This window comes from Molothrus aeneus, chromosome 20 (assembly GCF_037042795.1).
Source record: "Molothrus aeneus isolate 106 chromosome 20, BPBGC_Maene_1.0, whole genome shotgun sequence".
NCBI classification, from domain to species: domain Eukaryota; kingdom Metazoa; phylum Chordata; class Aves; order Passeriformes; family Icteridae; genus Molothrus; species Molothrus aeneus.
In genome coordinates, this window is record NC_089665.1 from 8,396,520 (window position 1) to 8,424,124 (window position 27,605).

Genomic DNA, 27,605 nt, shown 5'->3' on the forward strand with positions numbered 1-27,605 from the left:
AGGGGGAGGGAGCAAGAGCAGCAAGGGCTTTCCTGATCCAGGCTCTGAGTTGTGCAGGAAAAAGCTGGAAAGCAAACAGAAGTGTGATCCCCGAGCTGCTGCACTGTTTGGCAGGAGGGCTGCCTGCCCTGCTGGTCCCTGGGGGGTTTTCCTGTTCCATCCCTGTTGCCAAGCAGTGGGATGTGCCAGAGGCAGGGGAGCAGCGCTGGGCAGGGGGATGCAGGGGGATGCAGGGGGATGGAGCAGAAAGGGATGTGCTGGGGGGTGGCTGCAGGTCACCCAACCTGCCAACTTTGCACTGGCAAAACTGCAACTTGTGCTGCTCCTGAAAGGGACAAGGGCTGGCTCCAGTCACCTTTTCCTTCTTGGGGTGTGATCTGGCTGTGGGACCCTGGGCAGTAAAAATCCTCATTTTCTCTCACTCCCCCACCTGCACTGACCAGGAGCTGTGACCCTCCCTGCTCCCTGTGCTTGCCAAAATTCTGGGTGCTGCAGGGGCTGTGCTCACCCCGGGGCTGTGATTCCCACGTGCTGTTGCTGTTTTTGGCAGCTGCAGGAGATGCCAAGGGCTCTGTGTGTGTGTGTGCCAGGCTGGGCCTGCCCTGAGCTGGCAGCACCAGGGAGCTGGGATGGCTTTAAAAACACACATTTAACACCAGCTCCCAGCCCCAGCCAAGTGCTCCTTCCCCTTGGCCTCAGCACAGCCTCCTCACATCCTGATTTGCCTCTGGGAATAGGAACAGCCAGAATTGTCCTTCACCATCCCCTGTGTGCCCCTGGCTTGGGGATTGAGGCACGTGTGGAGGGAGCTGGGCTCTGCCAGCAGCTGCAGGGCTCCAGGCTCTCACTGAGTGACCCATTCCCTGTGGAAATATTGCTTTTCTAGCAAGTTTTATCTCAGCAGATTTTATTTTATGAGCTTTTTTTTTTTTCCCCCAGTCAGCTGGAGATAGGGATAAATCTGTTCCATCCTCTGAAAGAACAGCTGTCCAACAACTCCCATTGATATATCAGCAACTGCTGGAACACCAGATTTAATACTTCTGGGCTCTGGAAAGTGCCAGCAGAAGGTTTGGATGAAGGATTACCTGAAAGGGAGACTTTGGTGCAGTGAGTAAAAGACAATCTTATTGGCAGCAGAGGAAATGAGAGCAGACAGGGCTGGTCCTGTGGTGAGAGTGCCTCCCAGTCATTAATATTTTCTTCTTCCTCTTGTGCTGGTTCTCTCTGAGCTGCTGAATGGCAGCAGGGACAGGCAGCTAAAGTCACCTCCACTGATTCACTGGGGCCTTCTCCAAATAAATCCTGGCTCCCAGCATTTCCAGAGGATTCATGGAGGAAGGAGCTGTGCTGAGGAAATGGATTTTATGAATCCAGGAGAGCAAAAAAAGAAAGAAAAAAAAAAAAAAAAAAAAAAAAAGATGATGACCAAGTGGAACGGGACTTCATTTTCTGAGAGAATTGAGCAATAAGATGGTCAGAATGAGTCTTGCAGCTGAGATTTGGATTATATAGGAAAAAAAAAAGCCCACTCTGGTATGTATGGATTGTTTTTAGCAGTGTTTATATAAAGCTCCCCACCTCTCCCAGGGAGTTCTGAAGATGTTTTTCCTGAAGTTCCCAGGTAGTAATGAAGATATTTTTTAGACAAACCTTTGCTTTGAGGACTCTTAGCCAGCATTGCAGCCCCCCAGCTTTTAAAAGAGCCTTTTTCCCTGCAGGGAAAGGCTGTGCAGGGTGTGTGTGAGGAGCTGCCTGCCAGGGCAACTTCAATAATGCTTTGCAATAACACTGGCTGCCAACTCTAATATCCTCAGAGATGTTAGCATTACTTTAGGTATTCCTTCCTCTTTATTTTAAATTAAATATTTTGTGTAGCACAGATCTTTGAATACAGCAGTGCCTGCAGAGGTGCTTGGCAGGAATATTTGACAGCTCCTGCTCTGTGCAAGGGGAGCGATTCCCATCCTGCTGCCCTGGGGAGTGCTGGGGGGTTTGGGCTGACACAGAGGGATGAGCTGACAGCTCTGTGTTACCCCAGGGGTGTCACCTTGTTCCCCTGCACCCACATCCCCACAGAGAAAATCGCTTCTCACTGCAGTGTGAGCTTCTGGAGATGGCCTGGTGGGTCTAAAAAACATCCTTGGGGCTTCCTTTTCCCTCAGGAGAGGCTGCAGTTTGCAGTGTTACCTACTTTACATCCCTCGTGGGCTGATTTTGTACTTTTCACCAGGAGTTGTGACCTGCTGTTTGAAGTGGCTGCCAGGAGAGCTGGTATCTGCCTGCTCAGATGGAGAAGTGCAATCCCTCAAACAAAACCCAGATTTTTTTTCCCATTACTTTCCTCCTCAGCCCCACCATTTCTGTTCTGAGATCAAACCACCACAAAAACCCAGGAATTGGGAAAAAACATTATTTTAATTTTACCCAGAGCAGCTGGCAGTCGAGTTATCTTTTACACCAGTGTAAGCAGGAGAGGTGTTTGCATAATTGCATGGAAAAGTGGGAAGAACCTGCCAGTTTTGGGAAGCTGGGTCTGGCAAAATGAGGCTCCTCCAGCTCTTTTGGAAAATATGGGGAGTGGAAAGCAGCAGGAAGAGAGCCAGGATTCAGGGGGAAGAAAAACACAGAGGAGAAAAAAAAGCAGCTTTGAAACAGGAGAAGAGTTTCCTTGAGGAAAAGGAGTGACCCTTTGGAGCTTTGGGGATGCTGGAGCAACAGAATTTGCTGATGGGGATGGTTGGATGTGCTCAGGATTTATCTGGTGTTTTCCTCTTAGACCCTGCCACACTTGAAATGCAGCTTGGAGGGGAACAACCCCTCTCCCCTCATCAGCCAGGGGCGGAGCAGGGGCAGCTGAGCAGGAGCCAGCCCTGTACCATCCCTCAGGGAGCCACTTTGGGTGGGAGGCAGCAAATATCAGGAGGAGGGGGCTTGCTGGGGTGGGTCAGTGGCAGCAGAGAGCGGCACAGGAGCACCCCCGTGTCACCAGCACATTTTCTGAAAAATCCTCTTTGCCCAGGATTTTCTCCTGGGAAGCTGAGAAGCCTCAGAGAGGAATGAAAACAATAATTTTCTGATTGCTGCTCCTGTGTTTGCTGCTTTGGAAATGGGGCTTGGACGTTGTTTGCCAACAGGTGATTGTTTGATTTGGTTCCATGGGAATTGTTTTAATTTAGTGACCAGTCATGGTCCAGCTGTGTCGAGGCTCTGAGGAGTCACAGGTTTTTATTATTCATTCTTGTTAAAGCCTTTTGATGTGTCCTTTCTCTTTCTTTAGTATAGTTTTAGTATAGCAATATAATGTAATATAATGTAAATAATGTAAAATATAGTATAATATAATGTAATATAATATAAGTAATGTAAAATATCATATCATATAATAATCAGCCCTCTGATAACATGGAGCCAAATTCTCATCTCTCACCTCATCCTGGGGACCCCACAAGCACCACACCCCCGTGGTCCCAGCCAGCTTTAGGAGAGAAGCACTGGTGGTGTCTGGACCTTCTAGAGTTCTAAATCATCTGCAAGGAGTGAAACCACCTCGTGCTGTGGTGATTTCCAGCATTTCCAGAGGATTCATGGAGGAAGGAGCAGCAGGAAGGGTCTCCTCTGGGGAGGGAGAATGTGAGCAGGGAGTCAGAGTTTGTTCCTGTTCCCTTTGGATCCGTCTGGCAGCTCTTTGGGGAGTGTTGTGGATGTTGTGGCTGAGTGTCTGTCTCCTCTCCTCCCCCTGATCTCTCCTGCAGTGGTTTCCAGTGACAGTGAGAGCGACTCGGAGCTCAGTTCCTCCAGCCTGGATGACAAACCTGGCCCTGTGGGATCAAAAGGCTCTCAAGGGAGAAAGCTCCAAGCAGGAATGGGTGAGGAGCTGCTCTTCCCTGTGGCTGGAGGGTGGGAGGTGTGAAGTGATTCAGTGTTTGGCTCTTGGGTGTGCTGGGTGAGGGTGTGAGCCTTTCTCCCTGGGATTTCTCCCTGGCTCCTTCCATGGCCTGCAGCATTCCAGGAGCTGGGAGCTGCTCCTTATTGTATTTGTGGGGACCCTCGTGGCAGGGAAGAATGATGAACCTGACTCCATGTTATCAGAAGGCTGATTTATTATTTAATGATACTATATTATATTAAAGAATGCTTTACTAAACTGTACTAAAGAACACAGAAAGGATGCTTACAGAAAGCTAAAAAGATAAGAATGAAAACTCTTTCCAGAGTCCCAACACAGCTTGGCACTGATTGGCCAATGAGTGAAAACAACTCACAGCAGAAAGCAATGAAACAATCTCCTGTGGGTAAACAATCTCCAAACACATTCCAAAGGAGCAAAACACGGGAGAAGCAAATCAGATAATTATTGTTTTCCCTTTTCTCAGAGGCTTCTCAGCTTCCCAGGAGAAAAATCCTGGGCAAAGGGATTTTTCAGAAAATGTGAATGTGGCAGCTCCTGGCACCACGTCCCTGGCCAGCTCCTCACTCCTGGAATCACTGGTGTTTCCTGGGAGCAGAGCACAAGAACTGGGGCTGACCCTGCTCCTGAGGGCTCCTGGCTGGAGCTGGGATGTTCCTGCTCCCGTAGAACCCAGTTCAGTATCCACATCCTGTGGATTCTGAATTCACATTGTCTGGAAAATTCTGCATTCACATTTTCTGGAAAAATCCCTTCGCTCAGGATTTTTCTCCTGGGAAGCTGAGAAGCCTCAGAGAAAAAGGAAAACAATAATTATCTGATTTGCTTCTTCTGTGTTTTGCTCCTTTGGAATGTGTTTGAAGATTGTTTCATTGCTTTCTGCTGTGAGTTGTTTTGACTTATTGGCCAATCAGTGCCAAGCTGTGTCGGGGCTCTGGAGAGAGTCACGAGTTTTCATTATTATCTTTTTTAGCTTTCTGTAAGCATCCTTTCTGTATTCTTTAGTATAGTTTAGTAAAGTATTCTTTAATATAACATAGTATCATAAAACAATAAATCGGCCTTCCGAAAACACGGAGCCAGATTCATCATTCCTTCCCCTAAATACAACACCACCCCCTTCCACACCCTCAGCTCGTCTCTGTCCTGTCCCTACAGCACCCACCAGTGGACCCAGCCAGGCCAGGAGCGGAGCCCTGGAGCCCCCGCAGTGTCCCCAGCTGTGGGGCAGCCACAGCAGCCTGGGCAGTGAGCAGGGGGCCGAGCTCAGCCCCACGGAGAGCGGCCAGGGTGACCAAGCCTTGGACAGGCGCCACGGCGACGCCGGCACCAGCAGCCCTGGTAAGCTGCACCCCCTCTCTGGGCACACCCCTGCTTCTTGGGGCTGAACCCCCTGAAAGCACAGCTTTCCCAAGGGCTTTGTGTGCTTTTCCAAGGGCTTTGTGTGCTTTTACACTTTATTTTGGGAGGGGAAGGGAGGGCAGTGCTTCCTCTGTCAGAGCCGTCTGTGGCTGGAGCGGATGGGTGACCAGCTGGTGTTTGGGTGTGAAAAATGCCAATCACTTGTTTTTAAAATTTTAAAAGTTTAATAGTAATAAAACGGTTGTAAAAATAGTTGTACAATTAGAGTAATAATAATTTGGACAATTTGAATTGCCAGAGGCACACAAAGCTGTGGCCCTAGGATCACTTTTCTCTGTGTCGTGGTTTGAGAGGAAGTGAGGTTTTTGGGATGCTGTGGTCAAGAGGTCTCAACCGTGTTTCCAGGGGAAGCCTATGGCACAAGAGGTACTCCTCACCCCTTGATGAACGGAGAATTGATTATCTAAAGGGTGGTGATGGACTGAGAGTTGGTGATCTGAGGGATGGATGTATTGGAAATCTGCTGGGGGGAGGAGGAAACATTTTTGGAAGGTTTTCATTCTTTCTGTGTGTTTGTTTTTACATATAGTTGTAAGTTAATGAAGTTTTCTCTTCTTTATTTCTAAGTGGGAGCCTGTTTTGCTCTATTCCTGGTCACATCTCACAGCAGACACCAGGGAGAGTGTATTTTCATGGGGGCACTGGCATTGTGCCACTCTGCTTCTTTTCTTTTCGTATTAGCAGATGCTGTCACAGTGTCACACTTTCTTCCCTGAATGCAAAAGCTTTTCTGCAACATGAGTAATGGTCTGGGGTGGGAGCTGCCTACACCCACGGCCAGGAGCACTCAGAGCCTGGGGCTGTGGCCCTGCAGAGCTCCTCTGTGTCCTGCAGAGCCAGCAGAACAGATTGAGCTTCTCCTGAAGCAAAGCAAAGTCCAGCAGCTTTATGAGACCGAGTAACATTTTTCCTGGAGTGAAGTTGCTCTTAAAGCCAAGCATGGCTCTTCCCAGAACTCTGCAGTGCAGAAGAAAGACACTTTTTCCCCCTCAAAAAACCTCAGAACAATTAAGTGACTGGGAAAGCAGAGGCTGCTATCACACCTGAAGCAGCTGAAAGAGATGCAAATGTGTTCTCTCTGCAGTTCCCACTAATTTAGTCACTAACCCCTCAAGTTATCATCCAGCCCCGCTCCCTCCTCAGCATTCCTGCCCTCTGAACTGCCTCTGCTGTTCTTCCTGAGCCTTGCTTGGTGCTGGCCATGTTGAGGCATAAATTGGATTAGAGAGAGGAGGTTCATCCTTCAGTGCACCAGGGAGCCGTGGTCCCCCTCCCTCCCTTCTCTTCCTGCTAGAAACAGGCAGCACAAAATTGTTCCTCTGCTCTTCCCTCCCTCCCCAGCTTCCAGGCACTGGCAGTTTTCCTTTAGTTTTTCACCAGACAAACCAAACAAGTGATTCTTCTGCTCTGTCCTTACTCCCCCTGGATTAGAGCCTGCCCTGGGGGGTTTATTTTAAGCTCCTGTTGTGCAGGATTAGAGAGGGTGGATTCCTGCTGCCTGTGGAGGGGAGCTGCAGGTTGTCCTTGGGGTTGGAATGGGTGTTGGTGGACAGCAGGTGACCCTTTGGGTGCTGCCTCTGGTGGATAGATGGATCCACGCCTGGACAATGTGTTTGTACTCAGTGTTCTGTAGCTTCTCTGCCTGCTCTTTGAGCCAACTGCTGCCTGGCCATGACAGTGCAAACTCTATTTCAGAGGCAAAAAAAAAAAAAAAAAAGAAAGAAAACCCCCCCATTTTCCTGCTAAAAACTCCATATGCAAAGCTTGGCACAAGGGGTCAGATCTTTCCAGAGGGATCTCCCTGTGAAGATGGGGGAGAGCTGAAGTGACAGGCAGCATGGGCTGATATTTAAAAAAGGAAAACTGCAGCAACCTCCTGAGCCCAGTTAAAGCTGGCCCTGAGATGTAGAGAGGATCCTGCTAAGGAAAAGGTTAAGCCAGGTTGGCTGCCTAGGGAGTTTCTGTAAAGATCTTTGTTATGTCTGGGGTCATTTATTTCTCAGTGCTCCTGCAGAAGGGGCTGCTTTGTTCAGAGCAGAGCTCAGGTACAGGGGCTCTGTGGCCCCCCCAAATCCAGGCAGGGAGGCAAGAAATCAGCACTATGGGTGCCTCTCTTTGCCAGCTAACAGAGGCTGCTCCTGCTGTTGAGATCTTTAAAGAGTGGTGGATTTCAGGGTTCCCAGCCTCTCCCTGCCCTTTCCCTTCCCTGAGCTCTGCCCTGCCCTAAGAGCAGAGCAAGGGGCAAAGATCTTTCCTCATTTCAGCTGCTGATCCTCAGCTGCAGGATGGGGCTGTTAAAAGCTGATTTTCTGCACCTTTAGAACGCCCTGTCAGGAGCAATTTTTGCTCCATATTATCACCTCAGGTGTTGTTCTTTCTTTGCACTTCTTTTCTCACCTCTGCTCTAACTCCGCTCTCAAGTGCGGCTTTGCGGAGCATCCTGAGATCCCAGGCCACCTCCAGAGCAGGGAACGGGGGACAGATGCTGCAAAAGCAGCTGCTCTCACTGTCCTGGGCTCTTTCAGCCTGAAGACCAAGCCAGCAACAGGGTTTTGGCCAGGGGAGGACAAGGAGCTCTTAAGGAGACGTTGGAGGTTTCCAGTGCACTGCTCCAGCCCTGCCTGGGCTTTGCTGGGGCTGATAATGAAGCCTGGAGTTTGTCATAAAATGACTCATTGTCAGAGCTGCATTGGGATTGAGGCAACCTCAGCCCATGTGCCAAAGTTTCAGAAGAGTGGTGAGTTGAGAGGCTGCCAGTTTTATTATTTTTTTTTAAATTTTTTTACCACCTGCTCTCAAAGCCTTTCAAAAGCCCTGTTTTCGGAGGGGCTGCTGCTCCCTCTGCTTCTGAAGCTGCAGTTCCTGGAGGTGCCTGCTCTGACCTGATAGCTTTCAAGAGGAAGGTCACACACTCATTGTCCTGAAGCAGGTTTTATCCTAAAGAAAATTAAATTTGCACATATGGAAGAAGAACAGTCTTCCTTTTTCCCTCTTGCTCCCAGCTAGGGCAGGTGACTCACCTTGCTCTGGCTGCACAGCTGATGCTGAGAGATGCCTTAAAAAAGAGCAAAATCCTCACTTGTGTTGATTATGATGTTTTTATTAAGGAAGGGGAATATGAAACAGAATGAAACAAAGAAATGATCAGTATCTTACAGTGGTTTTCATTAGCCCAGGGAGAGCTTTTAATGGAGATAAGAAATCCAAGCTTGGGCCTGCTGCAGGGGGTAAATGAAACCAAAGTCATCTCCCCTCAGATCAGCAGCAAGTTCTGCACTGATGGGTGCCAGCTGATGGGGTTCTCAGCATCTTCTGAGGAATCTGCCCCAGAAATGGTGAATCCTGCTGGCTGTTCCATGAGCAGCTGGCTGCTGGGGAGTGGGGAACCAGCCTGGCATGGGCTGTGGGGCTGCAGAAGCTCTGATTCCTGCTGGAATCAGCTCTGAGAGGCAGCCAGGAGAGAAGCTCTTAATGAGTGAGTGCAAACCACAGCCTCCCCATCTCTGCCTGCTTGCCAATGTGTTGTCTAAATCATTAATACTTAAAGAGTGGTGCAGCAGCTGGCACTTCAACAGAGCGGCGTTAAACAGAGCTGAGACAAGGGTGGCACTGCCTGCTGAGGGTCAGAAATGCTCTGGTGTGCAGGCACGGGGTGAGACCTGCTGCAAAGATCCCCAGATGTCACCAGGTCCAGCCTGAGCCCTTCCCCTGCGTCTCCTGGGTGCCTCCTTTGTGCTGGGAGAGGCTGAGCAGAGCTGAGGGAGATGGACAGGGAGTGCTGCTCCCAGCTCTCTTAATTTGGGGAGATTTATGCCCTGTCTTTCAGGAATTGACTGGATTTAGAAATGAGGTGGTGTCTCCCTGTGGGCTCAATGCCTCCCTGGCTGGGCTAGGCATCCACTTTTGCTCATAAATATTCAAGCTGTTAATACATGAGCCAGGCAGAGCCATCCAGCATTATTGTTGTGGCAGGAAATTCTCTGGGCATCTTTGAAGTTAAAGCATTAACTTCTATTTTCACTTCCATTCTTCTTCTCAGATGTCTGCTTTGCTCCCTCAGGGACCATGAGGAGGTAGCATTTTGCTTCAGTGGGTCTGACTACTCCATTCCATGTAGGAAGGGAAAAAAAACTGTCCTAACAGTAATTAGGCTCCAAATGAGGTAGTAATTTCTTTAATTACTTGCTTCATGGCAGTCTTTGGGGAGTTGACTTTTGTTTTCTTGTGCCTGGTGAGAAAGTTGCTGAAATGTTTTCAGGCTTGTTCCTTGTTTGTGTGGATTTCCAGGGCTGGATTTGCAGCAGGCTGGAAGAGGTGGGAAATCCCTGCTCCTCCTCCCTCTGCCTGCATTTAGGGCACAATTTGGGAAGGACAGGGGGATCAGATATGAAGGAAAGACCCTCACCCACACCCATCCAAGCCTCTGCTCCCTTCACTGGCTGCCTCACTCATCACATTTTGGGCACTGCTGTTTTGCTCAGAGCTCCCTGGGATTGAGTTTTCCTGCTGCCAAGGAGGAGGATAAGTTGTCTGTCTTCCCCAAAGTGAAAAAATTGAATTGTGCCTTCATGGCTGAGGAGCTTTGAGCTGTCTCTGCCTCCTCAGATCCGCAGAGCACCGAGTGGTCCTGCTGTACTTATAAATAAAACATAGCTCTGGGTAGTGGCAGCATTAGGAAATGATTCAAGTTTGCATTCCAGATACAATGCATTTGTAAATATGAACCTCAGGAGAAGCCTGTGCCCCTTTCCATGTTTGAGGGAATTAAAATATTTTCATCCTCGAGTGGAAGAAGCAAAACATTTCCTGCTCTTTCAAGCCCGCCTCGGAGTTAAGCGAATAAAGGCTCAAGTAACTAAAAAATAAATTGCTTTCACTACTCCTGTAATTCTTTATGGAGTTTTAAATTGAAGGCTTCTTCCTTCAAAATAGAGGGATGACAAAGATTCATTCTCTCAGCTCTTTCACTCAATCTATCAGGAAACAAGTCTGCTGCTGAGGATGAAACTCCTGTTTTTGTGCCTCCTTTCCCACTGCAGAGGTCTGTGCTTTGGTCTTTGATCAAACAGCCTGTCTGGCCTCCTGTCCCCACCCCCTCAGACTCATTCTCTGCCCTCTGCAATACATTCACTCCAACTTCCCATTCAGCATTTTGCACAAAGCGCCGAGGGCAGGAGTTGATGGCAGCTTTGCAAACAAAGCAGGAAGGGAAGAGCAGGGGAAGTCAGCCAGATAGAAGTGAAAAGTGGATTTTGGAGTCTTTGTAAACACAGGGAGAGGTTCTGTGGTTATCTTTCAGCAGGGATGTCAGGCAGCAGCTGCTGGGAGGAATTTGCTTTGGGACTCCTCTTGCCTTGAACAATTGGCACTGAGTGCTGTGGTTCCCCTGTCCTTTCTCCAGGAGGAGCAGCAGGGTGTCCCAGCAGAGCCTGAGCTTGGCCAGGGCACTGAAGGGATCAGCTCAGGTTTGTTCAGTCAACAGGAGCCCAAATCTGGCGTCGAGCAGGGCTGTCCTGTGCCCATCCCCAGCTCTGGGGCTGTCCCTGTGCTGTGGCTCCTGTCCGTGGCCCAGAGCAGGAAGGTCTCATGGCAGATCTGCCCAGCCACCCCTCAGAGCGGAGCCTTGGTTCCTCTCTGACCTGGGAACATGTACTGAAGGGCCACTTCTAGCAGCACAACTCCTCATTTCTCCTCCTTTCCACATTTCCCTCCCCTGGCTTTTCTTCCTTTAATCGAGTCTAATGGGCTCTGACTGCTGGACTAATGATGCATAGATGTTCTCTTTATTATTTTTAGGGAGCTCTCAAAATGGCACTGAGCACACAAAAGCAACGTGAAATAACTTTGTGGAGCCTCTCCCCTTCGCTGCTTTCCAAACAAAACTTTTATTCTTTTTTTTCTTTTTTTTTTCTGAAGGCAAACGAGGAGCCCACACCAGAACGCGGCCCTGATCCTGAGGGGGGTGAAGATGGAGCTGCCTTTTCCTGGATCCAGCACTGCCATTCCTCAGATCCCACCCCAGACAGGAGCTGCTGCCAGTGGTGACTCTGTGATGCTGCTCCACAGGCAGTGGCAGCTGGGACAGCCCTGCCTGACCCTGAGAGCCCCAGCAAAGAGCCTGGGGCTGGGATTTGCTCCCATCCCTGTGTTTGCTGTCGGTTGTTCTGCTTGGAGTGAGTTTGGAGGGAGCAGCAGGAACCAGAAGCCCCTGATGAACCTGGTGAAGCTGCGCTCCCATTCCCTCCCTCTCTGCTGAGGGTAAAGGAGCACTCCGAGGGTTTTGCTGGGATTTTTTCACTCCCCTTGTGCTCATGGGAGGGTGGGGGTCAGGGGAGATGTGTCTGCTGCAGCTCCTGGGGGGAGCACACCCCCAAACCCCAGCCCAGCTGGCTGCCTGTGAGTGCCCAAATGGGATAAAAGCTTTCAAATGACTTTATCCTGTAAAGCTCTGCAGATTCCCCTCCCACGTGCACACCTTCTTTTGCCTTTTTCCTGGAAGTCTTGAGCATCTGGCTGACTCTGGTGGTGTCATCATGAGTCAGGCTCTTGAAAACTGCATGCCCTGGTCCTGCTTATCCTCCAGAATGGACAATTTCCCTCTAAGGCCTGACAGATGAGAAAAATCAAATTACCTCACATCTCTGGAGCAATTAGATCTTTGAAGGCCTGAACAAAACCCACTCTGGGAGTCTGTGGATTTTATTAAATGCTTTGGACCCGACCTGTCTATTATGAAGAAACAAAGGATTCCAAAAAGTTCCCTCTGAAATCACAGAGTTAAAGGCAATTTGTGCCCATTAATGTCAGCCTTTCCCCTGGTTATTTCTCTTTTGTTCTGTTTCCCTTTGCTCTGGGCACTTTGTGTGCATGTAGTGTGTGTTCTTACAAATGGCTGCAGGATGAAGATAAATGAGATTGGGTGCTGGAACACTCTGGCAGGAGATGGGAAATCAATCCCTGGCTTGCTTTCCAGATGAGCCAGGCCCAACAGAGGCCATTCCCTCACTGCTCCCCAGGTCATGTGCTGTGGCAGCTTGCTGGTGAAATGCTTCCCACCTTTCCCTCTGTGATCTGCTCCTCCCGCCCTTTTACAAATGGAAACAAAACCTTTGGGCTCCCTGAGATGGCAGAAAAAGAAATCACTGAGTGTGAGGGGCACACCAGCAGTGCTGGAGAGAGCAGAGGATGAGGTTGTTCTCCACTGAGAGATGTTTTATGGCATGGTCTGCTGTTAACCTGGCCATTAACTGCATCTGTGGAATGGGGAATGCCAAAACCATCAGCTGTAGCTGAAAAAGGAACTCCAGCTGTCAGCTGAAATACTGGTGTGGTTTCAGGGCTGTAGGGTCTTCAATTTCCAGTGTGTGTAGGCACCAAAAAGAGTTCTGTTTTGCCTTGAAGCTTTTGACAACCCAAGTGATTCTTGCCTTGCTCATTAGTGCAGTGCCTCAGCCTGGCCTGCCAGGCAAAGTTAATTCTACAGCACAAGGAGAAGGGAAAAGACTTTTAGGAATTGACTCTGTTTTCCTTAAACCTGTTCCTTTCTCATCACCAGCTCTACACTGAGTTGGAAAGAGCTTTTAAAATCTTGAGTGTCATTTCTAACTCTCCTTGTGTCCCTTGTGCTTCTCTCCAGGGCAGTGCAGGCAGGTCTCTGGTGTCCCCATTCCCACCCTCATTTCCCACCCCATGGGCTGCCAGCTCTGCACAGGAGCCTGGGAGTCCTTGCTGTGCCACTGTGAGGCATCAGCTTGGTTTTTAACTGAGGCCAGCTTTTATAAAACACCCTCAGAGATAAATTTGACGTTGCTCTGGTGCTAGTGAGGCCGGAAACTTTTCTTTCTTACCTGTGTATTTTAACTCCATGGGGTAATTCCACCTGAGTTCAAACCAGAACTGTTCAATCAGCTGTGGAAAGACTCCTCTTGGATTGAGGGAAGGATCTGGTCCTGGACAATGTGATCCAGGCACAACTGAATGTGATAGAGGAACATCTGCAGCTCTGTGCATTATTTTATTTTGAAGACCACTTTTCCCTTTGTGGTGATTCTCTTGGTTGTGTTTTGTGGCTTTTGTTGGAATATTACCCTAAACCTGTACCTGTCTTTTGAGCCAGCTCAATGTGGGCAGGAAGAGCTCAGTGAATGTGCTTAGTCTGCTCTGGTCATTTGTGTTTATTATTTTCTTGTTCTCACCTCCATCCCTCACAACTTTTATGTGGTGTTTTACTACTGGAAACAATAAAGCTTTTGCTCAGTAACAGCTCCTTGCCATTCCTGAAACAGTAAAGAAGTTTTTTTGTAGATACTCTCCAAATCCTCCAGCGAGGTAAGACAATAACCCAGCCAGTGGAATTGTGATTGGTGTGGCTGGACTTTAATTGAATCCTGCACTTGAAAGTCACCTTTTGTCTTGTCCCCTCCTCTGTGCCTGGTGCTGGGGCTGGCAGGGACACAGATCAGCTCCTCAGCCCTTCCCTGAAGCTTTTCCACACTGCAACCGAGACTCACAAAGCAGCAGCAATTGTCCTTTTGCCAAGTGCTGTCCCCACAGCCTCCCGAGGCTCTGTGACAAGCAGGGACACCAAGAAGTGCCTCTGTGTCTCCCCATTGTGTGCTGAGCTCACACAGCCCTGGCTCTCCTGTGCCCTCAGCATTCAGCCTCAAGGTTTCAAATAGCTTTTTAATCTGTTTTTTTTTTTGCTTTCCCCTGCTCTAAAAGCTCCTCAGTAATTGCTGCTGGGATTGTTGTGCTGGGGAGCTGCCATCAGGCCAAGGATGGAGCGTGTCAAGGACTGAGCAGCTCTGGTGCTGCTGCTTCCCCTCCCTGCTTGCCATGACAACAGCCAGCAGATGGGAGAGTCAGCTGTGGGATCTCTGCGAGTCAGAAACGCTGCCTGGGCACTGCCAAGCTCCCCTGGTTGGTTTTTACACTTTATTTTGGGAGGGGAGGGCAGTGCTTCACCTGTTAGAGGCGTCTGTGGCCAGAGCGATGGGGTGAGCGGCTGGTGTTTGGGTGTGTAAAACGCCAATCACCTGTTTTTAAAATTTTAAAAGTTTAATAGTAATAAAACGGTTGTAAAAATAGTAATACAAGTAATAATAATTTGGACAATTTGAATTAGGACGATATGAGACAATAGAAACAAAGAGTTACAGACGTCCAGGTACCTTTTGCCTCTGGGCAAAATAAGCCTGAAAAAGGACCCACATTAACAGAGGATTAACCCTTAAAAACAACAGCCTGTTGCATATTCATACAGCTCATCCATGATGCATAAATTCCATTCAAACACAGGATTCTGTTTGGTCAGTGTCAGCTTCTTCCTCTGAATCCTGATGGCGTCGTCCTGCCCGAGTGAGGCAGGAAGAAGTTTGTTTCTCCTGATAATGGGGCAAAAAATTCTCTTTGTCTGAAAGATTCAGGTGTCCTGTGGCTGCTATCTCAGTGCAAGCCCTTTCTTTAGAAAAAAGCATCCTACATAGCATAGTTTCTATTTTAACATTTTGTTATAACCTAAAGCTGTATTTAGCACACTACTTAAGAGAATTAGTACAGCATTACTTTCTAACACAACACATATAATATTCATTTGAATATTTGCAAAAAACCAATCATAAAATATGCATTTTTCACGTTGGGCAACGTGGTTCTGGGCACTGCTGGGTCTGGAGAGTCTGCAGGAGGGCTTGGACAGTGACACAAACTGGCAAACAACCTCTGGAATTCATTTGTGAAATTGAACTTGGTGCAGTTGCTCCCCTCCCCTGCCAGAGGTTGTTTCCTCCAAGGGGAGAGGGCTGATGTCTCACCAGCTCCCCTGTCCCTTTTCTTCCTCCCATCCCTTTGTTCCTTCTGCCTTGGGCACTGCTCTCCAGCCTGTTCTGCAGGCGGCTGGGATGGACAGACAGCTCAGGGGAGCGTTTTGGCAGGGCTCTCCCTCCCATAATGAGACTTCCAGCAGGCGTGGGATGGCAGGTGATGGGTCAGCACCTCGTGGGACGCTTCCATCCTGAGTTCCTCCCCCAGAGTCCTCCCTGACCATTGCCTCTGTCAGCAGCAGGTTCAGGTGGTGCTGGGGTGGCAGGAGATGAGGATCTGCCTTTACTCGGTGGCAGAACAGACAGGAACACGATGCCAGCTGCCACCTCCTCCCACCTCTTATCAGCCTGGTGACTTGCTGCTAATCAGAGCCTTATCGGGAGAGGGCTGCTGGCAGAGACACCTCCTGCCCTGAGTGTGACTGACCTGTGATTCCGGAGCTGACAAATTCCCACAGCGCCGAGGCTGCTTTTTGTTATTTGCACTTATACAAACTTCCGTTCCAGCAAACTTCTGTTCTGAGCAGAACAGGGGTGTGGGAGCTGCCCTGGTCTCTGGTTTTGGGACAGGATTTGGGAGCTGGGTGGGGGGATCACACCTCTGAGGCTGGTCCTAACAACCCTGCTGGGTATTTCAGAGACTCATCCTCAAAAGAATGCCCAGACTGATCCACTCCCAGCCCCTGGGACAGCAGCTGGATCGCCCAGAGCAGCTGATTCCAGCATTCTTTATTTCCCAGCCGGTGAAACCAAGCCCCAGAGACCAAGGAAAGCTCAGTGCCCAGCTGAGCCCCACTGGGGGAGAGCAGGGCAGGAGGAGCAGCCCTGGAGCTGCTGACAGGACAGCCCTTCATCTTCAAAAGGCACCCGTGCCAAATCCAGCCCCTCCAAGCAATCACACCGCGGCCGCTCAAATGGTGCCTTGGAGGAAGGAAAAACAAACTGAGAAATGCAAACGAGGGATGTAAATCTCCCAGGCTGTGTCTGGGAGGGACCTGTTTAATTAGCATCGCTGAGCAGCCTTGATGTGCTAAGTGCTGAGGAGGAAACTTGCCAAATTCTCCCAGTTTCGATAGCAGGTGAGCTGTGTTCTGTTCGAATCTCCACCTTGGGATTGCTTTTCTGTACTTGCCGGAGCTGCTGTGCTGCCTTTAGCATGAGCAATTGGCTCTTGTGTCCTGGGCATCCTGGCACGGGATTTATTCGTGCGATAAATAAGAATATCCCTGTGTGGGGGTGTGGGTTGGGGAGTTCCTGAGCCTTTGCTTCTCCCCCACCCCTGCCTATCCCAGTGCTCTGGCGCTAATTGGTGCCACGTGGATATTTTCAGCACTGATAACGTTTGTGAGCTGCCTGGGAATTGCAGGTGAGGCTTTCCCCGAGGTGCTGCCTTGCCGGGTTTGCATCCCTCAGGCAGGCTCTGCGTCGTGCTGTGTCACAGATCCCTGTTCCTGACCCGTCACCGTGGGAGATGCTGGGATGAGGATGATGGAGTGCTTGGAGAGGGTAAACAATAATGATGCTGCACCCAAACAATGCCTTTCACTTCCCTCCTTTCTTTTCCCGTCGCTTCCCCATTCAGGCTTAATAAGATCAGTGCAGATAATTTCTGTATTCGTGCAAAACATCATTTTCCCTCCTCTGCTTTGCAAGCTGCGCTGCAGTGGGGAAGGAAAATTCACACTTTCTTCTGCTTGGTTATGAATGGGTGCATCTGTTCCTCGAAGACAGGGAAAGGAGGGTGAGAGGGCTGGAAGGGGAGAGGAGAAATCAGATGCAGCCTGGTGCATTACCTCTGTGCAGAGGGAAGCCTGCAGGAGTCAGATTTTTGCAGCACAGTCTCAGTCCTGACGGATTTTGAGATAACATAAAATTCTCCATAGTTTTTTCCCTTGGAAGCAGCCTGAGCCCTAGGCTGGGTTTAGTGCCTGGGGTTAGGGTTTGGAAAACCACAAAGCCCAGAGCTCCAGGCACACTGCAGCTGCGAAAGGCATCCCAAGGGGAGCACAAAACTGCCACAACAGGCCTTCCTCCACAGCATTTTACTTGGAAATAGACTTATCCCTAGGCTGGGTTTACTGCCTAGGGTTAGGGTTAGGGTTCCAGCTAGGGTTAGGGGTTTTAAAGCAGAAATCCCAGAGCTCCAGGCACACTGCAGCTGCAAAAGGCATCCCAAGGGGAACACAAAACTGCCACAAGATGCCTTCCTCTACAGCTTTTTCATCAAAACCAGCTTTAACCCCAGCTGATTCCACTGCCTAGGGTTAGGGTTCCACCTAGGATGAGGGTTTTGAAAACCACAAAGCCCAGAGCTCCAGGGTTCTGCCCCCTCCTGCTGCCGTGGTTTTGGGCTCCTGTGACACCACGGAGCCACCAGGCATTAGCAGCTGCCTTTGGCACCTGATGGCACAATCAGCCGTGTGAAAAATGCATGGATTTTGTGATTGGCTTTTCGCAAATATTCAAATGAATATTGTATGTGTTGTGTTAGAAAGTAATGCTGTACTAATTCTCTTAAGTACTGTGTTTAATATAGTTTTAGGTGATTAAAAAAAAAAAGTTAAAATAAGAACTATGCTATGTAAGATACTTTTTTTAAAGAAAGGACTCGCAGCAGCAAGATAGCAGCTACAGGACACCTGAATCTATCAGAGAAAAAGAATTTATTGCCCCATTATCAGAAGAAACTAACTTCTTCCTGCCTCACTCAGGATTCAGAGGAAGAAGCTGACACTGCCCAGACAGAATCCTGTGTTTGAATGGAATTTATGCATCATGGATGAGGTGTATGAATATGCAACAGGCTGTTGCTTTTAAGGGTTAATCCTCTGTTAATGTGGGTCCTTTTTCAGGCTTATTTTGCCCAGAGGCAAAAGGTACCTGGACGTCTGTAACTCTTTGTTTCTATTGTCTCATATCGTCCTAATTCAAATTGTCCAAATTATCATTACTCTAGTTGTATTACTATTTTTACAACCATTTTATTACTATTAAACTTTTAAAAATTTAAAAACAGGTGATTGGCATTTTTCACAGTTGCAAGCCTGTTTTTCTTCCAAAGCAGGAGAAATTTTTCAGCTAGAAATTGGGGTGATGTCCCTCCTGTGGAGGTGAGATTCCCCCCGGCCCCTCTGCTGTGTTTGTTTCTGTTTCTCATGAGCTTTGTGAGGAACAGCTTTGGGGTGAAGTACAATGCATTCCATTTAAAATAAGGATAAAAGTTTCCCGGAGGGTTTTGAGTGAAAACGCTCCCGTTTAGCAGCCCGAGTGGCTGGAGCAGAGATGTGCTGAATGCCAGGCTTTGAGGCTGAGCAGGGACTGGAAAACGTGGTGGCTGGGGGCCAGGCCTTCCTCACCTTCCTCACCTTCCTCAGAGCGGAGCTGGGCTCTGAACCCAATCCCCCAGGCTTGGATTCACCCAGGTGAGCAGTTCCTTAATGCTCCTTTCCTTTCCAGATTCTTCGGGAGGGGAAGCAGCAGCTGTGGCTCGGTTTGGGCGAGCAGACCCTGAGAGCACCATCTGAGCTTTCACTGACTCGGCAGCACCGTTGTGTGCGCCAGGAAAGGGGACAGAGGGCTGCTCCAGCTCCCAGCATCCCAGGAAACCCTTCCCAGCAGGAATCCCTGCTGCTCTCCTTGCCGCTGATGGCTTCAGGTAGGTTTAATCCCAAAGGCACTTTGGGGATTTTAGCTCTTCACATCTTGCAGGCCGGCACTCAGAGATAAATCCCTGTAATTTGCAGATTTGTGTGGTTACCCCGAGCCTGGATGGACACGGTTTGGACACCCCTGGGCTGGTCCTGCTGTCAGTTTTTATGGCAGCCTTTGGACAGAGGCAGCAGCGATTTTGGGGGGCTGCAGATGCCTGGGAGCGAGTGTGCAGCTCCTGCTCCCTCCCAAATCATAATTCCCGGGGTTGTGGAGGTGTTTGGTGACTCCCTGAGCAGCTCTGCTCTAGGGAAGCACTCAGGGACACACAGCCAGGCAGCTGCCACCTCTCACCCTGTAATTTTGTGGGTGGGCTGCAGGACTTGGTGCTCAGATATTCCTGCACCCCTTTCATGCTGGAGCAGGTTCTGCTAAGGAGCCCAGGAGGGGAAGCTGCTGATTTCTTACAGCTCCATAAACCTGATGTTGCCACCAAGTTGCTGTGATGCTGCTTTGAAGGGATTTTCTGCCTTTCTGTGGTTGCAGAATTTCTGTGGTTTCCGTGTTGCTGCGCTAAGAAATCAAGAACCAAATAATTGAATCTCCCTCCCTCTTTCCTATAAAATCAAGTAATCGAATCAAAGAGCACATGATTTGAAGAGACAGAGAAAGGAGTTCATTTTGGGCTCCCTTTATTGGCCTCTTAAATTCTGAGCTTTGCAGCCTGCTGGGAGTGTTTTGTGGATCCCTTTTCACAGCTGCGAGTGGGATGGACTCAGCTGCCCCTTATCCTGGGACCCGGGAGGCAGCAGGAGCTTGGGGGAGCTGGGGAAGGACAACTTTAGCCTGGGTGACCCCAGTGCTGAGGCTGGGGATGGATGAGAGGTACAATGAGGTCCAACCTGTGTGAGGAACACCTCGAGGAGGGAAAATTTTGCTGTTTTTTCTGCACCTGAGTGGCTTGGGATCGACCCTGCCAGCAGGAAATGCCCCCTGGGTGGAGGGGCCAATGGCCCCTGACTGGTCAGGATGCAGCTTGATCGGGATGCAAATGGGATGTAAATTCATGTAAACATATGTCCCCGTGCAGGTAGCAGCTTGTGCCCAAATTATGCAAACGGGATCCAAATGGGAGCCAGAGGGAGAGGTGGCACTCCTCAAAACACAAACTTTAAAATGAAATTATCACCGTTGAGGGGGGCACCTCCCAGGTCATTGGAGGAGTCACTCTGCCCCAGTGCTGAGGCTGGGGATGGATAGGGGGCATAACGAGGTCCAACCTGTGTGAGGAACACCTCGAGGAGGGAAAATTTTGCTGTTTTTTCTGCACCTGAGTGGTTTGGGACCGTCCCTGCCAGCAGGAAATGCCCCCTGGGTGGAGGTGCCAATGGCCCCTGACTGGTCAGCCAGGGAAGCTGCTGAGGATGCAGCTTGATTGGGATGCAAATGGGATGTAAATTCATGTAAACACATGTCCCCGCGCAGGTAAGCAGCTCGTGCCCAAATTATGCAAATGTGCTAATCCAATAACGCTAATGTCATGATTATCCAGCAGCACGGGGCTCATTAATATGGTTCCCTGGCTCTTACACCCATCACTGTCAGCAGCCTTGTGCTGAGCTTCCCAGCATCCCTGGCACCTGGAGCCACTCTCGGGGAGGGCAGAGGACACCCAGGGCACGGTGGCGCCAGGAGGGACCCTTCACCTGCCTGGGAGGTGCCACATGTCCTGCCCAAGGTGCCACGCTCTCCTTGAGGCCCTTCCTCTCAGGAGGAGACCTGGAGCAGCTTTCCCAGCTCCTGCAGAGCAGCCGGGGCAGCATTTCTCGCTATCCGTGCTGAGATCAGATGAACAGGGCTAGCAGGGCCATCTAGTGACTCCTCTGGCTGCTAAATGACCTGGGAGGTGCCCCCCTCGATGATGGTGTTAAATTCTGTGTTTTGGGGAATGCCACCTCTCCCTCTGGCTGCTGTTTTTCCATCTGGTGGGTTTTCTTTGCTCCAAAGTTTTGTTTTCCCAGGATCACCACAGAGCTGGAAAATGCTTGGGCTTCCCTGTAGTGGAGAGGAGCTTTGTCCTGAGTGGGGTGATATAAGGTCAGGCAGTGAATAGCCCCTGGGTCTGGGAGCATCCTGCAGGCTGGCCTGGCTGCTCAGCCCTGCCAGGAATGCTGCTCTCCAGGCAGGAATCTGCTTGTCTGGGCTGTGGCCTCAATTCCTTCCCTGCTGACCCGCAGGTGCTGCTGTGAGTTTGCTTTTGTGGTGCCCGTGTGAGCAGCCCTGCCTGGTTCAGGGCTGAATCTGGGGTTGTTTGCTTCTCCAGCAGCCTGATCCCACTGTGAATCTCTGGGGTCTTTTCTCCTTCTTGCTTCTGTTCTTGCTCCTCTTCCTTCTTGCTCCTCTTTCTTCCTGCTCCTCTTTCTTCCTGCTCCTCTTTCTTCCTGCTCCTCTTTCTTCCTGCTCCTCTTTCTTCCTGCTCCTCTTTCTTCCTGCTCCTCTTTCTTCCTGCTCCTCTTTCTTCCTGCTCCTCTTTCTTCCTGCTCCTCTTCTTGCTCTTCCATTTTTGTGGCTTTTTTTCATGTTGGCAAGATGCTGGGATTCGTGGATGGGGCCAGGAAAACGCCCTGGCACCCAGGATGGGTCATTCCCTCACAGCTCATGGCTCAGCCTCATGATCTAGGGATGGACAGGGCATCTGACAGCCCTGGGAGGAGCAGCAGGCAGGACAGAGCTGCCCCAGAGCTGTGCCAGGTACAGGGATTGCACAGGGGGGTTTGGGTGGATTGCTTTTGACAGGATGTCATTAGCCTGACACGCATGTGGGAGAGGAGCAGCTCTAAAGCTCTCTTAATGCAGCCAAATTGCTCTTTAATACTGCAAACCCAAGATGTTATTTTGTGAATCTCTGGGGCTCACTCTGCTGCTGGTTATTGGTGGCATTTTTCCCTCTGCTTGCGTCCAGCTCTGAATTCCTGGAGCGCGGGGTGGGAGCAGTTTCCCCTCAGTGCCTCTGTGGAGCTCTGCTGCTTTCTGCCCTCACTTGGCTCCTCCTGTGCTCACTCTGGGAGCTGCTGTGACTCCTGAAATGCCTCTCCCCACCAAAATGTGAGCAGAAAGTCTATCCATTTCCATGGCAACGGGGCCAGGCCCCAACTGCTGATGGGAGCTCTGTTCCTGGACATTCATGGAGTGGGGAGGGCTGGGGGTGCGGAGGCAGCAGAGCCCAGCCCCAGCTCAGCTCTCCAGGCCAGCATTGGTGTCCCAGCCACCACAGCATCAGCTGCTGCTGCAAAATGAACACCAGGCTTTGCTCCTGGCTGCCTGGGAAGTCTTGAGGAGGGATGGGATGTTGTCATCCTCCCGCAGCTGGGAGACAGTCGGGAAGAGGTAAAAGCAGGGTGAAACTCCTGAGACAAGTCAGCTGGATAATCTCAGAGGACGTTGACTCCAGCTTGGGAAGGCGCTGAGAGCAGATAAAATTAGTCTAATAGGAGTTGATGCTGCACAGGAGTCTCCCCTCCCTTGATTGCAAGGGAGTGGGTCTGCATTTATCTCACAACAATCAGAGCCAGCCGTGTGAGAGGATGGCTCTGGTGGTGGCAAACCCCTGCCAAGGCTCTGGAGGTCAGAGGAACCCACAGATCAGGAGAAAAATCCGAGGGAAAAACTCCAAAAAGGTTCATCCCCAAGATAATCCCCCTGAGGACTGAGCCCTTGGCAGTGCTGTGCCCTAAGATTGGGTGTCACCCCAGTCCTGGGCACTGCTGGGGTGGATTTTCCTGCAGCTCCTGCTGTGAGCAGACCCACCCTGGGTGGACTGATGCTGTGCTCCACAGAGTGGGATTGACAGCAGCTGTTTGTCCCCTCTGCTGGCTTGGCAGGTGCTGGGGTGTTGGCAGGGGGGTGTCAGGGTGCAGAGCAGGTCCCCTCCCCAGCAGGAGGGCAGGCATTGCTCAGGACTCCAAAAAACCTCAGGGCATGGAAATTACAAAAGAAAACACCAACTATTTTGGGATTCCCATGGAAATGGCAACATATGCTGAACGTTAAACATCAGCCCCTACCAAAAGTAGAGCTATTCTGGGCCCATCCTGAGGATGCAGGGGGAGCTGATGCCTCCCTCCCTCCCTCCCTCCCTCCTCTTTTCCAGCTCCTTTCCAGGTCCTTCTGCAGGTAGCAAAATGCTGGCCAGGAAGATTCCATCCACCTTTGCCACTGGCTGGGTGTTTCATAAAGTCTCTGGGAACCTTAAGCAATGTTTTGAGGGGAGAGGGCTCTTCCCTGCTGGCATTTGGCCCTTGCCTGGCTGAATGCAAGGGTTTGTTTGTGTCTGTGTTGTGAAAAGGATGTGGGTTGTATTCCACCACAGTGATTTTGCTCACAGCTAGTAATTGCTGGTTAAATCTGGTCAAATAATGGTTGCTAGCAGGGCCTGTTGGAGCACAGATAACTTCAGATATTATCCAAGCAGAGGAGCAGTGGGGGCCAGGGTGCACTGAGATATCAGCACTGCTGGGGAGCCGTCATCAGCACAGCCTGCAATAAGCTCCTTAGGATTATTTTGGCCAAGTTTCCCAGTTATCACCATTATTATTATTGCTTTACCTAGCAAATGCAAAGGCTGTTTGACCAGGTAAGGAGTGCAATGGGCTCAGCCAAGCCTCCCCAGCAGTGGAGGGCAGGGGTCTTGGAGGGGAGGCAGCCAGGAGCTGTGCATCAGCCAGGAGACAGAGCCCCGAGCCAGCCAAGGAGCCAGGCACGTGTTGCTTTTCAATTAACCCCCTTCCCATGCACACAGCCATGCTGGAGCTAAGCTCAGTGGAAAAAAAAAAAATAAAAACCATGTTTCATACCTCCCAGCCAGGGGAGCTGAGGGCAGGGTCAGTGCTGAGCCAGCCCGGAGGGATGGAGGGGTCTCTTCCAGCAGTGCTGGCATCCCCTGGCAGTGTTGAACTCCCCAGCCCTGCCCCTGCAGCCAGATTGAGCTGGTGGTGTCTGCTGGCACCTTCTCCTGCCTGCAGCTGCGGGGACTTTCAGGCTTAAAAATGGTTGGGAAAAGCAAAATTCCAGTTAGGGCTGGTGCTGCCTGTGTCAGCTCCCTGGGGACACTGACAAACCCCCCTGTCCCACCTCTCCGAGGTCGAGGATGAGACCCAGGGATGTTGAAGGCTTTAATTTGGCGTCTTTGTGCTCTCTCCAGCAGAGCAAGGGGGCTCAGAGAGATTTTGAGTTGACAAAGAAATAAATAAAGAACCAGTGGGTGAACCCCTGGCAGGCAATGGGATGTGCCAGCCTGCTGCTGTGCTCTCCATTTGGAAATTAATTGATCAGGCTGGAACCAGCCCCTGCTCTCGTGGATTTAAACCTGGAACAGCAGCGCTTGGTGCTCAGCATTTGTAAGAAAATTGGTTGAAGTGTGCCCTGAGGACAGGCTGTGGGTTTGGGTGTGTGTTTAATCTGTGTGCTGCAGTTTTGGGGGCTGCAGGAACATCCCTTCTGTTTGCCCATTTGCAGAGGAGGAATCTGGGCTGTGGCACAGGGAGGGTGAGTGCCACAGGCTTTTTCTGGGTGTACTTAAACCTGTGCTTGTGCCCCTGTTGCCCAAAGGGCAACATTTAAAGTAAAACCTTGGTGTTGTCAGAGCCTGGGCTGGAGTTTGAGTGTCAGTTCCTGCATCCCACAGCCCAAGCACAATGTCACAGGTGCTGGGCTCAGTGTCTTGGGAGAAAACATGGGTTTTGACAGAGAAAATTACTCTTCTCCTCATCCCACCCCTGCTTTGATGCTGGCTCTGTGATGGCCACCTCCCCCTTCCTACAGGGATGGCTTTGCCCTGGCAGAGTGGCTTTGCTTCCTGCCAGGAAAAACTGGGGGTTCAAATTGGCATTTTAACATTAAAACTCTCCTTTTTCCTCCCGGGGGGCTGGTGAGGAAATCAAACTCCCCCTTTCAGGGCAGCAGAGGCCACGAGCGTGGGCAGAGCAGCTCTGGATGGCCCCAGCAGAGCCAGGGATCAAATCAAGTCACATTCCAGGGCATTAGACAGACGGTGGGAATTAAGAGCTTTACCTGGAAACTGGCTTTGTATCTGCAAGCCCTGCTTTTGTCTTCCAAAGCCCAACTTTCTATTTTTGTCCCTTTCACCTTCTGTGTTGTCGTGCGTGACACGTTTGGGGAGCCCTGGGTACATATGGGGCTGTGCAGGGCAGGAGGAAACACTCAGGCAGGATGGGAAGGCAGGAAAAGTGTGTGTTATCAAGACCAAGCTGCTTTGGGACTCATTAAAGGCTAAGAAAAGGCTCCAGCTGCTTTCTGTAGGCTTGGGATCGGGCAAGGACTGCAAAGGTCCCACCTGGGCTGTTTGCCGTGGGTCTTGGATTTGGTTTCTCTCTGTCTGCAGGGCTGGTGATGGGGTCTCCATCAGGGGCCACACCCGCCCTGCTTCAGGGAGTTTGTCTGCTTCAATTCTGCCTTTTTTGTCCCCTTGTTGCTTTTCTGGGTGAGCTGAGCATGGGAGTGGATCCCCGGGTGAGCTGAGCATCTCCCAGCTGGTGCTGCTGGGCCCTGATCCCGGCTGTGGGCTGTGGGTGCAGGAGCAAGAGGAGCTCAGAGGTTCAGCTTAATTCCCAGAGCCTTGATTTTCTGTCCTATAAAACAATCTTTGCCTATTTGGGTCTTTGAGGAAGCATTTGAAATGATGACGCTTTTGTAATGGTAGTAACGGCATTAGGCTCTCACGTGTAACTTGATTTTATTTATTTATTTACTTGCCCTTTCTCAGAGGAAATTGCTGCTATTTTCTGGGCATCAGGCCCAATTTCTGCCTCGTTCTGTCTGAGTCCACACCACATCCTGCGTGCTGCACCCAAAGATGGAGCCTGTGTGGATGGACACACCCAAATCCAGAGGTACCTCCTTGTGCTTGCCGTGAGCTTTCCACCCAGCATCAGCCCACCTGTGAGGTTTCCAGCCTCTGGATGGCATTTCCCTCTGAATTAGTGTCCTGGGAGCCCTTGGATGTGGGAAGGGGGTTAAACTGTCTGAGGCTGGATCTGCTGTTAGACCTGCAACAGGCAGGAGCCACCTCGGAGGGAAAACACAGCAGGGGCACAAAGGAGCAGTGAGCTGTCTCCTGCTCTCCCAGGTCATTAGATCATCCTCAGATGTGCCTCGTGTCTGGGTACAGAGCAGTGACAAGTTTGGATGCTTCAGGAGAGAAACATTCACTTGCCTGTGAGGAGTAAATGAGGTTGGTTTGCCTGGTGTCAGTGTGTTATGACTCAAAGACTTGCATTAACATTTACCAAAATCTGAATGAAAGCTGAACTCTGCTGTAGACAGACAGGTTGGGTGTCATTTTGTTGGGATTTGGGGGAAATCCTCTGAAGAACAGAGCTTTGTTTTTAATAATCACCTGCCTGCCAGGCTGCAGGAGACTGCAGCTCTGTGTGCATGGCTAAGGGATGTGCCAGGATGCCTGGTGGGCAGCTGGACATGGTGGTGGGTGACCAGAGCATGCCAAGCATCCCAGCCTCACACCAGACCCCCCCAGAGCTGAGCCAGCAGAGAGGCTGCTCCTCTGAAATATTTCAGACACATTTTCCTGGGCAGGGTGAGTAACTTGGGCAGGATTTTGCATCATTTTCTCACAGTGTTTATCTTCTGGCACTCCTTGCTGAAAAGTCCACTTCCAGCAGCTTGTGAAGCCACAGATTTATTGATTTGGACACGGGGGGGAATGAGTAAAACCAGCAGTTTGAGATCAACTCCCTGAGCAAAGCACAGCTCAGCATTTTCCAGGGAGCCTGTGGTGGAGCCTGTTCCTGTCCTGGCTGTGCTGGGGCCCTGGCCATGCCCAGGGAGGGGCAGGCGGGGTGCTGAGCATGGCCACAGTGGCACTGAGCCCTGTCCCAGCCCATCCCTGGCCCCTCTGTGGTGCTGTACCAGCTCCATGGCACAGCCACACACCAGCTGGCAGGGGCTGTGCCACCCTGAGCAGGGCACATGTGTTCCTTCACTCCCTGGTGTGTTCCCAGCTCCAGAAGCTCATCCAGCCGGTGCTGAGCTCTGGAAGGGACATTGCTGTGGGCTGGGGCAGCAGGGATCTGAATCAGGGCTGTCCCTGCCCCTGGGGGCTGCAGGGAGTGGGCAGTGGTGCCATCCATGCCCCTGGCTGGGGATGTGGCACAGCATCTCCCTGGCACTGCCTGCGGGGCTGCCAGGGTCCCTGTGGTCTGGGGGCTGTCCCTGTCCCTGGGGGCTCTCAGGATCCTTAGGGGCTGTTCCTGTCCCTGGGGGCTGCAGGGAGTGGGGCAGTGATGCCATCCATGCCCCTGGCTGGGGATGTGGCACAGCATCTCTCTGGCACTGCCTGCGGGTCTGTCCCTGTCCCTGGGGGTCTGTCCCTGTCCCTGCGGGGCTGTCAGGGTCCCCTGGGGGTCTGTCCCTGTCCCTCTCCACACCACGCCGGGATGTGACACACCGGGATGCTGGCTCCTGACCCTGCCCGGTGACCTCAGGAGGGGTCTGGCAGCACCAGCCCCGCTTTGCCAGGGAGATGAATCAAAGCCCACCTCCCTTCACCCCATCACCCCAACTCCTGCCGGCCGGGACAGGGGCAGGGGCTGGGGCAGGGCGGGCTGCCCAAGCTGCTGGCCGTGTGCCCGGGGCGGCAGGCCGGCCACAGCCCTCATTCCTCCGCTGCTGGGCACCGCTTTGTTGCTAGCTGGTGACATCACCCGAGAGCCCACCCCCTGCCTCTTATCCGTCTCTCTGTCTCGCTCATTTATTCCCAGGCAGCGCTG

At 51.0% G+C, this 27,605-nt stretch overlaps 1 protein-coding gene across 5 annotated transcripts in view; it reads left to right on the top strand.

The window, feature by feature from the left end:
- RPH3AL (rabphilin 3A like (without C2 domains)) overlaps window positions 1–13,596 on the top strand; it is a 44,129-nt gene extending 30,533 nt beyond the window's left edge. For 4 of the 5 annotated variants that reach the window (XM_066563224.1, XM_066563223.1, XM_066563226.1 and 1 more), the window contains 3 exons: window positions 3,756–3,869; window positions 5,069–5,251; window positions 11,249–13,596. In XM_066563224.1, the coding sequence (XP_066419321.1) occupies window positions 3,756–3,869; window positions 5,069–5,251; window positions 11,249–11,283 (332 nt within the window). In that variant the 3' untranslated portion in view covers window positions 11,284–13,596. The remainder of the gene's footprint in view (window positions 1–3,755; window positions 3,870–5,068; window positions 5,252–11,248) is intronic. The other variant, XM_066563227.1, reaches the window with a different exon arrangement.
- The last annotated feature ends 14,009 nt before the right edge of the window (window positions 13,597–27,605 follow it).